At 47.7% G+C, this 14,790-nt stretch overlaps 1 protein-coding gene across 1 annotated transcript; it reads right to left on the bottom strand.

Moving 5' to 3' along the window:
• Positions 1–1,394: 1,394 nt before the first annotated feature.
• ITPA (inosine triphosphatase) lies at positions 1,395–14,274 on the bottom strand. The gene is made up of 8 exons (XM_080931761.1): positions 14,143–14,274; positions 11,483–11,540; positions 11,323–11,387; positions 10,862–10,935; positions 8,898–8,929; positions 7,560–7,675; positions 4,126–4,202; positions 1,395–2,017 (listed from the first exon to the last, which is right to left on the bottom strand). The coding sequence occupies exons 1-8, from the start codon at positions 14,206–14,208 to the stop codon at positions 1,909–1,911; spliced, it is 597 nt and encodes a 198-aa protein (XP_080787887.1). The 5' UTR covers positions 14,209–14,274; the 3' UTR covers positions 1,395–1,908.
• Positions 14,275–14,790: the final 516 nt, after the last annotated feature.

The raw sequence follows: 14,790 nt of genomic DNA, 5'->3' as shown, positions 1-14,790 counted from the left end.
ATAAACCCTTTATTCTGACAATGGACAGGACAATGGCTGCAATGTCCTGAACTGCCAATCCATCTATGGATTGTCACCTCCAAGAGTGGGTACCAGCTCAATTCAACAGTAGACAGACCAAGGCTGTAGAGACAGCAGCTCAGTGTAGTGTTCTGACTTGTGCAAAACCCTGGTTTGGTTCCCAGCACCGCAAAAAAAAAAAATAAGTGCCAGATAATACCACAGACCAAACAGAAGATGCCTCCATATTAGGGCACCAGTCCCGCACACTAGCAAGAGGAAAGGATACAGGAATGCGAGAGATGCTCAAAGCCCTTGGCAGAGCTGGGGGTGTGGGTCTACAGAATGCCTTGAATGCAGGAGGCTGAGTTTGCCCACTGTACTCAAATCAGAAATATAAGCCGAAAGGAATTCCACCTTAGCTGACAGATCAAAGGCTGAACACACTAGGATGACAGTGGTACACCCATAGGTGCAGGGTGTGGACCTACACATAATCCTGCCCTGGGGGATCAGGTACAGTATGTTCTCCATGGCTGTTTATAGGGATGGGTCAAGTAACATGGGGGAGATTCAGGAAGGACTGAGCAGGAAACACATTGCCTGTGTACTCACCCCCTCCTCCTATGTGATCCAAAATTTAAAATGGGAGGGGTGGATTTCCTCAGCATTGTGGGCATGTCCAGAATGAGGCAAGGGGCAGAGGCCCCCAGTACTCACTAGAGCAGGCAGACTGCTGGGATAGTCAAGCAGTAGAGGACAGGAGGGGAAGAACGGTGTTCTACGCTCACCCACATTCCCTGCCTGAGGTCAGAAGTGCCTGTATGACATGGCTAACCCCAGAGCCACCTAAATCTCCAGTAAATGTCTACAGAACTGCCTGGACACAGGAACCTGCTTTCTTTCATCTTTCCTGAGCATCCCCTTCCTCAGCAAGAAACAACAGGGTAGGCACTGCCCCTTGAAGTTCCTCCCAGGGAATGGTTTGGGGAGAGGGGTGTACATCATGGTACAAGGCAGCTTAAGCAGGATTCCTGTAGGGCTGTGACAAAGGTCCTTTAACATTTACTTGTACAGGTGGGGGCAGGGCACATTGTATGGCATACATAAGGTCAGAGAATGACCTGCACGGTCAGCTCTCTCCCTCTTCGTGTGGGCTCTGGTCATTTGCCAGCCTATAATGTCCAAGAGCATAGGGTAAAATACTCCATACTGTGCCTCCACCCATGCCCCAGCATGAATCTGACAGAAAAGAGGCCCAGGACTCACTGCTCTAAGAATTCAAGTAGAGAAAGTATGCCAGCTACACAAGCAGGTGAGCATCCTATACACCATCGCCCATCCAATCACCCATCAAGATGGTTTCCCACCTGTCCAAGGAAACTCAAAAGATAGACGGCTCAAAACAGACATACCATTTATTCTGGAAACAAAGGTCTTCCAGAATTTACATTTGATACATTCTAAAGCCAAAAGTTGTGTTTCTTTGCCAAACCCTCAACCAGACAAGAAGTGGGAACACCCAAAATTTTCTCAGGATCCCAGAGCCAGAGGCTGCAAGAACAACTTTTTGATGTTGTTTTTACTTTGCTTTTGAGAGTGTCTCACTATATAGCTCTGGCTGTCCAGGAATTAACTATGTAAACCAGGCTGGCCTTGAACTCACAAAGATCTGTTTGCTTCTGCCTCCACATTCTGGGATTAATGTGTACTATCAGGCCTGGCCAAAGTCAGCTCAGGAATCCTAAAGGGCAGGAGGTCAGCATTAATTGGCTCAGAGTTCCCCGATGCAGAGCCAACTGCTCTTCCAAGAACTGGCTGCTAAGCTGCCTGGACCCCTGGCAGAGAGAAAGCCTTACAGGAGTGCCTGCCTCCTGGGGTGTTCCGCACTAGCCCCCACCCGTGGCCCTAGTGGTCACCAGCCCCAGCAGCCACACTAAAGTACTCCTGTAGTTTGTGCAGGGCCCGGAACCGATGAGAAATGGTGTTCTTCTCAGCCTTTGGCATCTCTGCATACCTAAGAAAAGAAAAGCCACTCAGAAGATAGGGAATCCAGATATTGGGAGGACAGGCACCCAAATGCCACGCTGAACTATAAATGTTTTTTTTTTTAATCCAATTAAAAAAAATTTACTCTTGGGCTGGAGAGATGGCTCAGGGGCTGGAGAGATGGCTCAGCGGTTAAGAGCACTGACTGCTCTTCCAGAGCTCCTGAGTTCAATTCCCAGCAACCACATGGTGGCTCACAACCATCTGTAATAAGATCTGATGCCCTCTTCTGGTGTGTCTGAAGACAACTACAGTGTACTTATATACAATAAATAAATAAATAAATAAATCTTTAAAAAAAAAATTTACTCTTGCTCTCTTGGCCTCCTGTTCTTCCTCCTCTCTTGCCCCTTTTGTCCCTCCTCCCCCATCCCTCCCCCCCCCACTGTGGTCATGTCCCACTTCTGCTTCTCTTCTCTCTTTTGTCTCTGCCCCTACTACCCTCTTAACTCTCCTCCCCATGCCTGAATAAACTCTATTCTATACTAAGAGAAAAATTCTTCTGTCATATTACATCTCAACTGAATTTCTCCTCCCAGTAGTTCCCCTATCCACCCCCAACCCACTCACTCTTCTTTCAGAAAAGGGCAGGCCTCCCAGGGACAGCAACCAAACATGGGATTTCAAGTTCCAGTAAGACAAGGCATATCCCCTTGTGTTAAGGATGAACGAGGTAACCCAGTATGAGGAGAAAGGTCCCAAAAGCAGGCAACAGAGACAGACACCCCCACTCAACTGTCAGGGGTCCCACAAGAACATCAAGCTACACAACCGTGACATATATGCAGACCTAACTCAGACCCATACAGAATCTGTGTGTGCTGTTTCAGTTTCTGTGAACCCCAATGAACCCTGGTTAGTTGATTCTGTGTTTTTCTTTGTAGTGTCCTTGTCCCCTCTGGCTCCTACAATCAAGCCTCCTCCGCCCCCTCCTAGGACTCCCTGCAATGGAGCCCAAATCTTAATGATTCTATTTGTGGGGGTGAGGGGTTCCCCTGAAGGTAAAACCTGTATCCAGAACCTGTGAACAGGCAAAGGGCAGACAGGCCCCAGCATACCACATCTGAGCCCAAGCCAATGGCCTTTCACCAGGAGAGAGCTAGGAAGGCAGGCAATGGACCAGCTCATCAGCCCGTTAAATCAGTTTTAAACTCCTCTGTGGACAGAAACCCACAGTAACGGGCTTGGAGAGAAGCTGAAATTGCTCTGCTGTGTCCTAGGTTCTTAAGGGAAGCTGGGGACAAGAATGAGGTATGTGACGAAGCCCTGCAGATCAGACAGCAGCCTCAGAGCACTGCGATGACACTGCCACAGGGGTGAGAGGTCACCCCTGCCTGTAGGCTTCAGAACTGGCTACGTGTGCCTAAGTTAATGACAACCGAATAAGTGGAACTGTAGAGATGCTCAGTGATTAAGATGGCTCACGAGCAGCTGTAACCCCGGTCCCTGACAGCCACTCATGTCTTCTGACCCCTGGCCAGTATGCTTACCTGGTGCACACACATGCACACAGGCAAAACACCCACGAACATAAAACAAGCAGAATAAACCCAGTTCCTGTCTAGGTTCCAAGTGCTCTGTGACCACCCAAGCAGAGAGTACATCAGAGGACCCAAAGATATGCCGGCCAGGGCTGCTGCACTGTTCTTGGCCCTGCGAGGTGCTGGCAAGGGAGCCACAGTCTGGGAAGCTGGTCCTTTTATAGCTCTGTGAAGTTTATGTAAGTAAGAGGGTGCAGTTAATGTGATGTGTTAAGAACATGTTCTACTGTATGGGTTTCATGTGCCCACCTGAAGCTACAAAGGTGAGCATTTCCCCAGCCCAGATGGAGCTATGCCATCCCATAAAACTACAAGGTTTATACATCTTGATAGGCAGGGCCAGAGAATGGGAGTCAGCTGGCCGCAAACGGGAGGCGGGGGCAGAACCTAGGCTGCGTTGCCCAGCCATGGACTAGGTAACCTGAATTCCTTGTGTCCACTCCAGCCGAAAGGGCCTCTCCTATATCCACGTGACTGCACAGGGCAAAGTGCCCACCCAAGCCCATGAACCAGAGAAGAAATCTGGGGTTCTTACGTTTGCTCATATCCATCAGGCTGAAAGCAGGGATCCCAGCCAAAGTCCCGGCTGCCTCGTGGCATCACAATCTGTCCCTGGAAAAGGGAAGACAAGTGCGTAACTGGAGCTGTACCAGACTAGTGCGAGTTCCTTTATTTGTAAATCTGAAAAAAAACTTCAGTTACTCAAAGTGTAGTTCAAAGGATCCACAGTGCCTATAAATTTGTCAGACACATCAGTAAGATGTAGAGCAGTAACTGGGCAAGATGGGGCAAGCCTGTCATCAGAGCACTCAGGAAGCTGAGGCAGGAGGACTGCTGAGTTAGTCAGGACTACATAGGAAGATTCTGTCTTTAAAAAAAAAATCAAAAGAAGCCCCAATGTTCATGTGTGTCCACACAGATACAGAACAAAGGATGCAGAGCAGGCTTGGGAAGAGGAACTCTGCATTTGACTGGCCCATCAATACCACCAGGATAACATTTGGATACAGTTGTCGACATTCTCAGCCTGAGGTCACAGCACAACCAGACTTCCCCTCCTACAACAGATGCTATAGGCCAACAGCTCTCACAAGGACAATGTGTATCAAGCACACCAAAGAACGATGATGGAGAATCAGCAGAGTGCACGGGCAGCCTAAGCTCGAACAGGGATCAGAAGGGACCAAAGTACTGGCTGGTTCAAGGCAGTCACTACTTAGTCACTGCAGGAAGTAGCTAAATGGAGATTTCAACAAGCATCACAATTGTTAACAATCTGACAGGGCTGCGAAAGCAAGCAGCCGACCACCACTCACTCCAAGCTTGACCTAAAGAACAGAAAACAAGATCTTGACTCATCTGCACTCTTGGGTCATTGCAGCATTAGTCACAGATCCAAGAAGAACCGGAAGACTGTCAACAGATAAACTAATGAAGAAAGTGTAGAACACGTGAGGGGCACCTGTACTCTTGGGAAGTAGGGACAAGAGGACCAGAAGCTCAGTGATATCTTTAGCTACACAGTCAGTTAAGAGGCCAGCCTGGGCTAAATAAAACTCTAACCCAAAACCAAAAGAAAACACAAGAAAAAGAAGATATATATAGTGGGGGGGGGGGGGGGTGGCTGGATATGTATTGCGGGGGGGGGGCTGAGAAGATAGTTCAGTGTTTAAGAGCACTACTGGCTGCTTTCCCAGAGGTCCTGAGTTCAAATCCCAGCAACCACATGGTGGCTCACAACCATCTGTAATGAGATCTGATGCCCTCTTCTGGTGTGTCTGAGGACAGCTACAGCGTACTTAGATATAAGAAATAAATCTTAAAAAAAAAAAAAGGTATGTAATATGTGTGTCTACACACACACACCAGCCACAAAACTCAGCTCTGCCATGTTGAAGCATGGGCAACATCATGCTGAGTGAACCAAACCAGACACAAATAGCAAATACCGAAGCAGGGACATGGCAGTGCACACCTGCAAACCTTGGTACTCAGCAGACTGAGGCAAGCCTGTCAGGGCTACATAGTGAGACCCTGGCTCAAAAATAAACAAAAGCAATAAACAGGACTGGTGTGTGGTGGCTGTGGTCTTTAACCCCAGCACTCAGAAGGCAGAGGAAGGTAGATCTCCGAGTTCAAGGCCAGCCTGGTCTAAAAGAGTTCCAGGACAGCCAGGGCTATCCAGAGAAACCCTACATTAAAAAACCAAAACAAAACAAAACAAAATAAAAAGGGGAGGACTGAAGAGATGGCTCATCTGTTTAAGAGCACTGGTAGCTCCTGCAGAGAACCTAGGTTTAATTTTCATACCCGCAGGGCAGTTTCCAACCCTCTCTTAAGTGTTGCTCCAGGGAATCCAAAGGTCTCCCTGGCTTCCATAGGCACCAGGTTATACGTGTGGGGAGCTAATATACAGGCAGGAAAAATACCCATATTCATAAAACAAAAATAAATAATAGTAAAGTCGTCAAACTCTTAGAAGTGTTAAGTAAAATGGTAGCTGCTAGGTAAAGAAGGAAAGAGATTTGTTCATTGGGTACTTTCAGACCTGTAAGATAAATTGGGTACATTCTGCAGACCTGTAAATGCAAACACTCACACTGCTGTATACTGAACAATAGTTAAGACGGATTTGTCTGGGCTGGAGAGATGACTCAGTGGTTAAGAGCACCCACTGCCCTTCTAAAGACCAGAGTTCAGTTCCTAGAACCATCTGACTCCATTATCTGTAACTCCAGGGGATGTGATGCCTCTGGCCTCCTTGGGCACCTGCTTTCATGTGCATATAACCATAAGCAGGCACACACCTACACACAGCTAAAAGAAAAGATTGCTTTGTGTTCTCTGAGTGTTTTCTCTTGTTAATATTATCCAGAATTTTAGCCTAACAGAGTAATATAAAGTGTCTATACACCCCAACTGGGAGCTAGGTTTTACTTTGGCTGAAGGGACACGGAACAAACTTGAAGGCAGATGGACACTGGCCTGACTAACTTTACTGGTGATCTGGTGGACCCCCAAGAAAAGCAACTATACCTAAGGTTTGACAGGCAACACTGGGGGGTTACTGAATGGCCACTGGCCAAGTGAACTTACGTGAAGAACTGAAATTCTAGGCTGGAGAAGAAATGATAGAACATTTGCACAGCATGCAAAGGCTCTGACTCCACAAAACTTTAAAATTCTATGTGAACAAAAAAATTCAGAAAGGGCCTTTGATCCCAGTACTCAAGAGGCAGAAGCAGACGGATCTCTGAGTTGAAGGACAGCCTGGTCTACAGAGTGAGTTCTAGGACATCCAGGGTTACACAGAAAAACCCTGTCTATAAAAAACAAAATAAATAATAATAATAATAAAAATCAGAAAGGCTGGGAGACAATCAAGAAGTGGTATAGGCCAGGCATGGTGGCACACACCTACTCGGGAGGCCGAAGTGGCTCTCTTGAGTTTGAGGCCAGCCTAATCTACATAGTGAGACCTACATAATAGAGACCTTGCCTCAAAGCAAAACTGGGGGTAGCAGGGGACAAGAGTATTGCAGAGTGGCCAAGATACACAGGACCACAATACCCCACTGGAGGTAAGTTCCACCCCGGCCACACAAGTTCAAGGCCAACCTGAAACACGTAAGAGACCATCTCAAAAACCTGAGTGGGGCGGACACAGGCCGTGGTAGAAGAACAAGACAGACGCAGCAGCTGGCCCATAGCTTTGGCTTTGAGAGCAGTTACCTTCTGTTTATGCATCTGCATCTTACCAGGACCTACAATGGCAAGATCTAAATATTTAAGGTGAAGGGTCAAATAGGTTTGGGGACTAACATTTTTAGGTTGGTCTCACAGCAAGCAGAGTACACAAAAAGCCACTGCTAACTCTAGCGTCTCCTTGTCTTGTTCCTGAAGATCATGAGCCACTTGCTCAAGCCACGGCATCCTGTGGTGACGTGAACTGTTCAGGTGGGTACGCACCGAGGTCTGGCCTCTGAACAGGAGTACAGGCTGGCTTGGGTCCCCAGTGCTGAGAGCAAATGTGCAGAGTGCATAAGCTGACTTGTCTTCAAAGCCGGCCAGGAGCTGGTAGAGACCTGTAGACACACAGTAAGGCTCAGTGAATTCACGCCGTCCAGTCCCCACCCTTACTCCAGAAACCCAGGGGTGTGAGGGATTCTCCAGAATAGACTGTGTTGGGAGGTTAAAAAGGCTGCAGTCTGGGCCTCACGGGGAGCTGGAGCATCTCCAGGCTCTGATACAAACTAAAACAAGGTTCTCTGTTGAGATCAGGGTCTCATGTAGCCCAGCTTGGCCTTGAACTCACTTTGTAACCCAGGCTGTATTGGAGCATAAGATCCTCTGCCACAACCCTGTAAAGGCTGGGATTGCAGATATGCATCATGACACTTGGGTTACACAGCTCTAGGGAATGAATCCAGAACTTTTATATGCTAGGCAAGCATTCGGACAACAGAGCTACCTCCCAAGCCTTTGTTGTTGAGACCAGGGTCTCAGGTAGCCCAGGCTAGTCTTTAACTTACCACATGGCTGAGGATGATCTATAGTTCTGGTCCTCCCATTTACAGCTCTTAGGATACAGCCTTAGATTACCATGCCTGGCTCTATTTTTGTTTTAAAAACAATTTCTGGCTTTGCAGCCCAGTCTGAAACTTGAGACCCTCCCTAGTATGGGCATGGGTCTCTGTACTTTGCTAACATTAAGATTGTTCCAAAGAACAAACTGGTTTTGTTTTTAAGAGCTTATTTTTATGTAAGTGTTTTGGCAGTATATATGTGCACTGGTGTCCACAGGGGCCAGAAGAAGATGCCAGGCTACTGGAACTAAAGTTAGGGGCAGTTGTAAGCAGCCTTGCAGGTGCTGGGAACTGAGCCCAGGTCATCTGCAAGAGCAACAAGTGCACAAACCACGAAGCCATCTCTCCAGCCTGCTTGGTTTTGTGTGAGATTATAGGATGCACCACTGTGGGCCATTTTGGCATATACTCCTGGACTAAAGGCCAGGCTAGGCCATGGCTGAAGCAAAGAACCACAAGCCGTCATTAATGTCAAGTCCTGTGATAGTCAGCACCAACTAAAGCCTTTGTCCCTACAACCCAAAGCTTTACCATCTCTCCTAGCTCTCTATTCACAGAGCTTTCTGGAGCACAGGGAACGAATGAGCTACAGGCCACCAGTGTGCAGACAGAGAAGAAAGTGGAGGCTGACGTCAGGGTCAAGAGCAACTGATTACTAAGTGGGGACTGCTCCCAGACTCAATGCCATAAGACCCCTGGGGAGAAACAAAGGGGTACAGACCTTCAGGCTTCAGCTTCTGCAGGAACCATTTTCTGCGAAAGAAAGAATGGAGAGTCAGGTACCAAGCACAGAATCTTCCTATCAACTGCTCTGCCCTACATCTGACAGAGTTCCCAGACATGAGAAGGCATGTCTCAGGTCAGCACTATGAAAATAATCCAAAGGCTGGGAGTACAGCCCAGCAGTACAGGAGAAGAGAGGGAAGGACAGGGGGCTGAGGGGAGCCAGGGAAACAGAAGGACAGGGAAGAGAGAGAGAGAGAAATGCGAATCTAATAAAAGAAAAAAAAAAATGGAGCCAGGCAGGCAGCACACAGGAGGCTAAACACACACAGGAAGGCAAGATCCTTAGTGGTGACTAGGAAAACACCTAGGCTGAAGCAGGAAGACTACCACAAGTTCTGGGCAAACCTGGGCTACATAGCAAGTTTCAGGCCAGACTGGGCTAAGAGTGAGACACACTCTCAAGAAAACTAACTAAAGCCAAATCAAACAAGCAAGTGGTAACATTTCACATTCCCTAAACTGCAAAATACTGGAGTCCCAACGGTGCCGGTGAGGCCGTGGGGCACTGGGGCACGCAGACTGCGCTGTGTGTGCGCTACAGCTCTAACAAAACAGGCAGTAAGCAGTCCTTATTTTAAGTTCTACTCTTTTTCTTTACACCACTTTTTAATCTCGGTTACATAACCACATTCTCGTAATTTAACAAAACTATCTCTCTGACTGCTTGCTTGGTTTATGACAAGATCTCATGTAGCCCAGACTGGCCTAGAACTCCTTATGCAGCCCAGGATAACCCAAAACTTTTGATCTACTTGTCTCTCATCTTGCAAGTGCTGGAATTTTAGGCATGCACTGCCATGCTGGACTGTAAACTCCAGTCCTCATGACCTGAGTTGTCTCTCCAGGCCCGTCTCTGATATTCTTTGAGACAGAGTCTCACTGTATAGCTCTAGCTGGCTTGGAACTCACTATGCAGGTCAGACCAGCCTCAAACTTATAGACAGCTGCCTATCTCTTGCCTCCTAGGTGCTGGGACTAAAGGTGTGCTTCTCTCTTTTGTTCTTAAGATTTATGTGGGAGCTGGAGAGGTGGTGGCTCAGTGGTAAAGAGTACTGACTGCTCTTCCAGGGGTCCTGAGTTCAAATCCCAGAAACCACATGGTGGCTCACAACCATCTGTAATGGAATCTGATGCCCTCTCCTGGTGTGTCTGAAGACAGCTACAGTGTGTTCATATAAAACAAAATAATTCTCTTAAAAAACTTTTAAAAAAAGATTTATGTTATTTTTAAATTTTGTGTGTTGTGTGTGTGGAGGGGGGGAGACAGAGAGAGAAAACAGGTGCCCAAGAAAGCCAGAAGCATCAGATTCCATGAAGCTGAAGTTACAATGATAAGTTGCCTGGTTTAGGGCTAAGAATCACACCTGGGTCCAGTGGAAGAGCAGCAAGAACTCTAAACCTCTGAGCCACTTCCCCAGCCCTATCTTTGGTAGTCTCAACCCTTCCTTGGTGTTGATGCCAAGACAGTGAATGGCCCATAGTATCAGGTAACTAATCATTTTACTATTCTGGTATTTTTGTGAATGGGATCCTACAGGGCTATCATAGTTAGGGTTTTACTACAATGAATAGACACCATGGCCAAGGCAAGACTTATAAAGGACAACATTTAACTGGGGCTGGTTTACAGGTTCAGAGGTTTAGTCCAGTATCATCAAGGTGGGAACTGGCAGCATCCAGGCAGGCATGGTGCAGGAGGAGCAGAGGGTTCTACATCTTCATCTGAAGGCTGCTAGTGGAAGATTGACTTCCAGGCAGCTAGGATGAGGGTCTTAAGCCCACACTCACAGTGACACACCCACTCCAACAAGGCCATACCTCCTAATAGTGCCAGTGTCTGGGCCAAGCACGTAGAAACCATCACAAGGGGTAAAGGTGACCCAGTGTAGGAATACTCACATGTAGGGGCCAGGCAGTCCCCCGAGTGCATTAAAGCACAGACAGGTGTCCTCCACAAGTACAGGGCCCTGCACCTGTAACACAAAGACAGTCCTGAGTCACGGGGGCTGGGGCTAGCCCACGGCTAGGTGACGGTGAACTCTGGAGCTATACATCAAGAGCCATACAACCAAGAGCAACGAAGGGCGGGAAATCAGCTAGAGAGGCTAACTCTCCACAACGTGCTCCTTCCCCGTTCTTTAAACTGTGTGAGCGCAGGGGTGAGGGGTTGGCTACGTGGAAGGAAAACATATGGCTGGAATGTATGGATGTAGGAATCAGAAAGGTGAGAGCTGGAACAGCTGCCAGCCTAGCAAGCCACAGCTATTTTATTCTCTGCCTGTTCCCACAAGACACTGGCTCCAGAAGCAGAAGCCATAAGAAGACAGGATGGGGGGGGGGGTGGCACAAAGGCTAAGTACCTGGCGAGCTGCCTCCTGACACTTCTGTATGGAAATTTCATCCGGTTCTCCCTGGTACTCAGGCACTTGTCAGGGAAACGGACAGAAAGATGTATAGTCAGGACACAGAGAGACAGACAAATCAAACCATTTTTTTAAATGAGACGAAACAGGAACATACGGTCAATTTTCTGCGCCACCAAATTGCATGGAAACTTGTCTCCTAGAATCTGAATGACCTGTTCCAAAATGAAAGACATTAGTCACACCATTTGTTAACAACTTCCCTACTAATTCCTGGTTACTGTGTGAGGTGTCACCCCTCTGTCTCATCAGGTAACATTCCCATTAGTACTCTAAAGCTTATCCAATTTGGCATATAAGCTTCACTTCAACTTTCAGAGGCCCCACTGGACTAGCACGCCTTCTCCCCTCCCCTATCCCTTCCAGCCTCTGGCTTTTTTTTTTTTTTTCCTTTTTATCTAGAATTCATTTTCCCCTTCAGTGTCCCAGAATTCTCTACCAAGGCTTAGCTAGAATAGCCAACAGCAAAGAAACCTGCTCTGTACTTTCATTAACCCCTTGTTATTCACCTTAGAATAACAAGCCAGGCTGAACCAGCAGTTCCCACAATTGATCTTTCTTCTTTAACTGTATAGCACTGGCTGGCCTGGACAATTCCTGCCCTTACTATTCCCCCTAGTATTCTATTCAGTACTAGTATTATGGGAATGTGCCATCCTGCCTAGCTTCCCATTGACTTTTGACTCTATTAAAATCAGGGGTTAAAGTGGTATGAGCCACCAGGTGTGCATAGCTATTGTTTTGAAAATCATGCCTTGGGCTAGAGAGATGGCTCAGTGGTTAAGAGCACTGACTGCTCTTCCCAAGGTCCTGAGTTCAATTCCCAGCAACCACATGGTGGCTCACAACCATCTGTAATGGGATCTGATGCCTTCTCCTGGTGTGTCTGAGGACAGTGACAGTGTGCTCATACATGAAATAAATTAATACATCTTTTTTTTTAAATTATGCCTTAGTATAGCTTATTGTCTTAGTATTCAGTGACGAGGCACGCACTTCACCACTCTGCCCCTCACCCCACCCCAGCACACACACACACTTTTTATGAGACCAGCTTTCACTATGTAACTCAAGGTCCTCCTACTTCAGCTTCCAGAAAGTTAAAATTAGAATTTTAACTTTTTGTACATTAGGCTATTATTGGAAGATTGTATGTTCAAGGCCAGCCCAGGCCATATCCTTCCTGTCTTAGAAGGAAAGAAGGGAACAGGGGCCATCGAGATGTGCAGCAGGTAAAAAGCATTTATTGCATTCACAAGCTTGAAAGCCTGAGCTTGTCAAGCAAGCCATGGTGTAAGAAGATAACCAGCGCCTACGTTATTCTCTTACCTCATGTCCCCCTCTCTCAACACATACACATAATTAAAAAAAAATACACACATACTTATGTATGTATGTATTGTTTTAAAGGACAGAGAGGTGAAAGGAAACTTCTCTTGAGTATGGCAACTCACTCCTGTTGTTTCAAATCCTGTCCCTAGGCAGGTTAAAGGGGGAAGATCAGAAGTTCAAGGCCAACTAGGCTACAGAGTCCGTATTTCACAAAAATAGGGGAGATATGGGGCTAGAGAGATGGCCCAGTGGTTACAGGCATCTGTTGCTCTTGCAGAGGACCCTAATTTGGTTCCTAACACTCACAGGGTGGCTCACAACCATCGGTAACTTCAGGCTCAGAGGCTCCAATGCCCTCTCCTGGTCTCCATGGGCACTGCAATGCATGTGGTGCACAGGCTTATATGAAAACTCACAAAGTAAGTCATTTTTAAGCTGAGGGTGTTGTGCTGTGCTGTGGTACGGACTCAATGGGAAGAGCACTTGCAACACAAGCACACCGACTTGAGCTCTGGTCCCCTGCTCCACATAAACTCTGGGATAGTCTTGCTAGCCACATCCTCAGATGTGGAGGAGGCAGAGACAGGAGGATTGCTTGAGCTAGAAACCCCACCAAATAGCACACCCCAGGTTTATTGAGAGTCTGCCATAAGAGAATCTGGAGGAAGACAATCACTGGCAATCTGTAAGTCCTGGGTTAAATCCAAAGCACCTACTGCCTTTACTGTCAGATGAAAACTAAATAAAGTCTCTGGGTCTTCCTTCTAAAAGCTGTAGCATGTAAACTTGAGTTTTTCTTTTGTTAACCTGCCCTTTGTTACACTGTGGTCAGCCATGATTCTTATGAGGTATTACATATCTTACATATGGCAAGTGCTCAAGGGTAGATGGATCATCGTGAGTAGTTTGGATCAACACCCCACCACCACCACCACCACCACCACACACACACACACAGCCTTTACTTTTGAGGCGGGGAGGTCTCTGAACTCAGATTTGAAATCTAGGGCTTAAGGAATGATCTATCTCTGTCACAGAGCCACTACTACAGCTCCCATAGCCCACTGACTTTATCAGCTCATCTAAAAACACGTGAGGTGGAGCATGCGTTCAGACCCAGATTTTGGAAGACAGAGAATGAAGGCAATCCCGGCTACACAGCAGGGTCAGGCTAGCCAGGACTACACGAGCCATTATCTCCAAAATAATAATTATATTTAAAAAATCCTCTGACCCTCAAGGCGTCATACTCCACGGCGGTCTCTCTCCAAGCTCAGTCCTTCACCACAGCCAGGGGCTAACCCACACTCCCCGAGGGTCCAACTCCCGATGTTTCCAGCCTTCCCTCCCATGCTTCCCTTGTGAAGAAAGCCCAACAGCCCAATCTCCACCCGCCTCCGGGACAGTCCCCACACCCCACAAAACCTCCTCCAGCTTCTTTGCGTTTCCCGTCACAAACACTATCTTCTTCCCAACCAAAGACGCGGCCATGGCAAGCGCGGGTTACGGTCCAGAATGCCCAGAAACCCTTCGCCGGGAAGGCACTTCCGGCTGGAGGCGGAAGTAGGTGGCTCGGTTTCCGGCCCTATCTGAACCCTGAAGCTTGCCTCGGGTCGCTGCAGCCAGCAACCAGAAGGTGGCAGCGGCGGCAGAGGAGCATCTCGCAGTGACTGCTGCCTGAGACGCTAGGGACACGCTGGCGTGTGGAGAGGTCTCAGCGCGCGCGCATGCGCGGATCCTCTGCTTTGCCCCTCCGGAGCCAAGAAGCGGCGCTCTGACCAATTGCAGACATTCTAACCTCACTGCGAACATAGCCAAGCCATTATCTGTTAGGCTGGAGAGCTAGTGTTTCGACCCCTTCTCTCTTCCCACCCTATCCTTTCTCCATTCCTTCACCTCCGTTTCTGCACTGGGAACATAACAAGGAAGTTTAGAGTGACCCTATTAGCCCTACCCTGTGTATGCATGTGCCCGCTAAAGCAAGAAGAGGATGTCACAGTCTCTAGAACTGGAGTTACGGGTGCTTTTGAGCTGCCTGGTGTGGATGTTGGGAACCGAACCTAGATTCTCTGA

Source organism: Micromys minutus (assembly GCF_963924665.1).
Source record: "Micromys minutus genome assembly, chromosome: 17".
Classification (NCBI taxonomy): domain Eukaryota; kingdom Metazoa; phylum Chordata; class Mammalia; order Rodentia; family Muridae; genus Micromys; species Micromys minutus.
The sequence above is the reverse complement of the archived record's forward strand: the minus strand, read 5'-3'. Positions and strand labels throughout refer to the sequence as shown.

Excerpts from the sequence above, each read along its gene's own strand:
- ITPA (XM_080931761.1), bottom strand. The coding sequence starts at position 14,208 with ATGGCCGCGTCTTTGGTTGGGAAGAAGATAGTGTTTGTGACGGGAAAC. Across the intron at positions 11,541-14,142 it reads ACGCAAAGAAGCTGGAGGAG|GTCATTCAGATTCTAGGAGA; the intron begins GTTTTGTGGGGT and ends ATTTTGGAACAG. Across the intron at positions 4,203-7,559 it reads TGTTCAGAGGCCAGACCTCG|GGACAGATTGTGATGCCACG; the intron begins GTGCGTACCCAC and ends TCCCTTTTCCAG.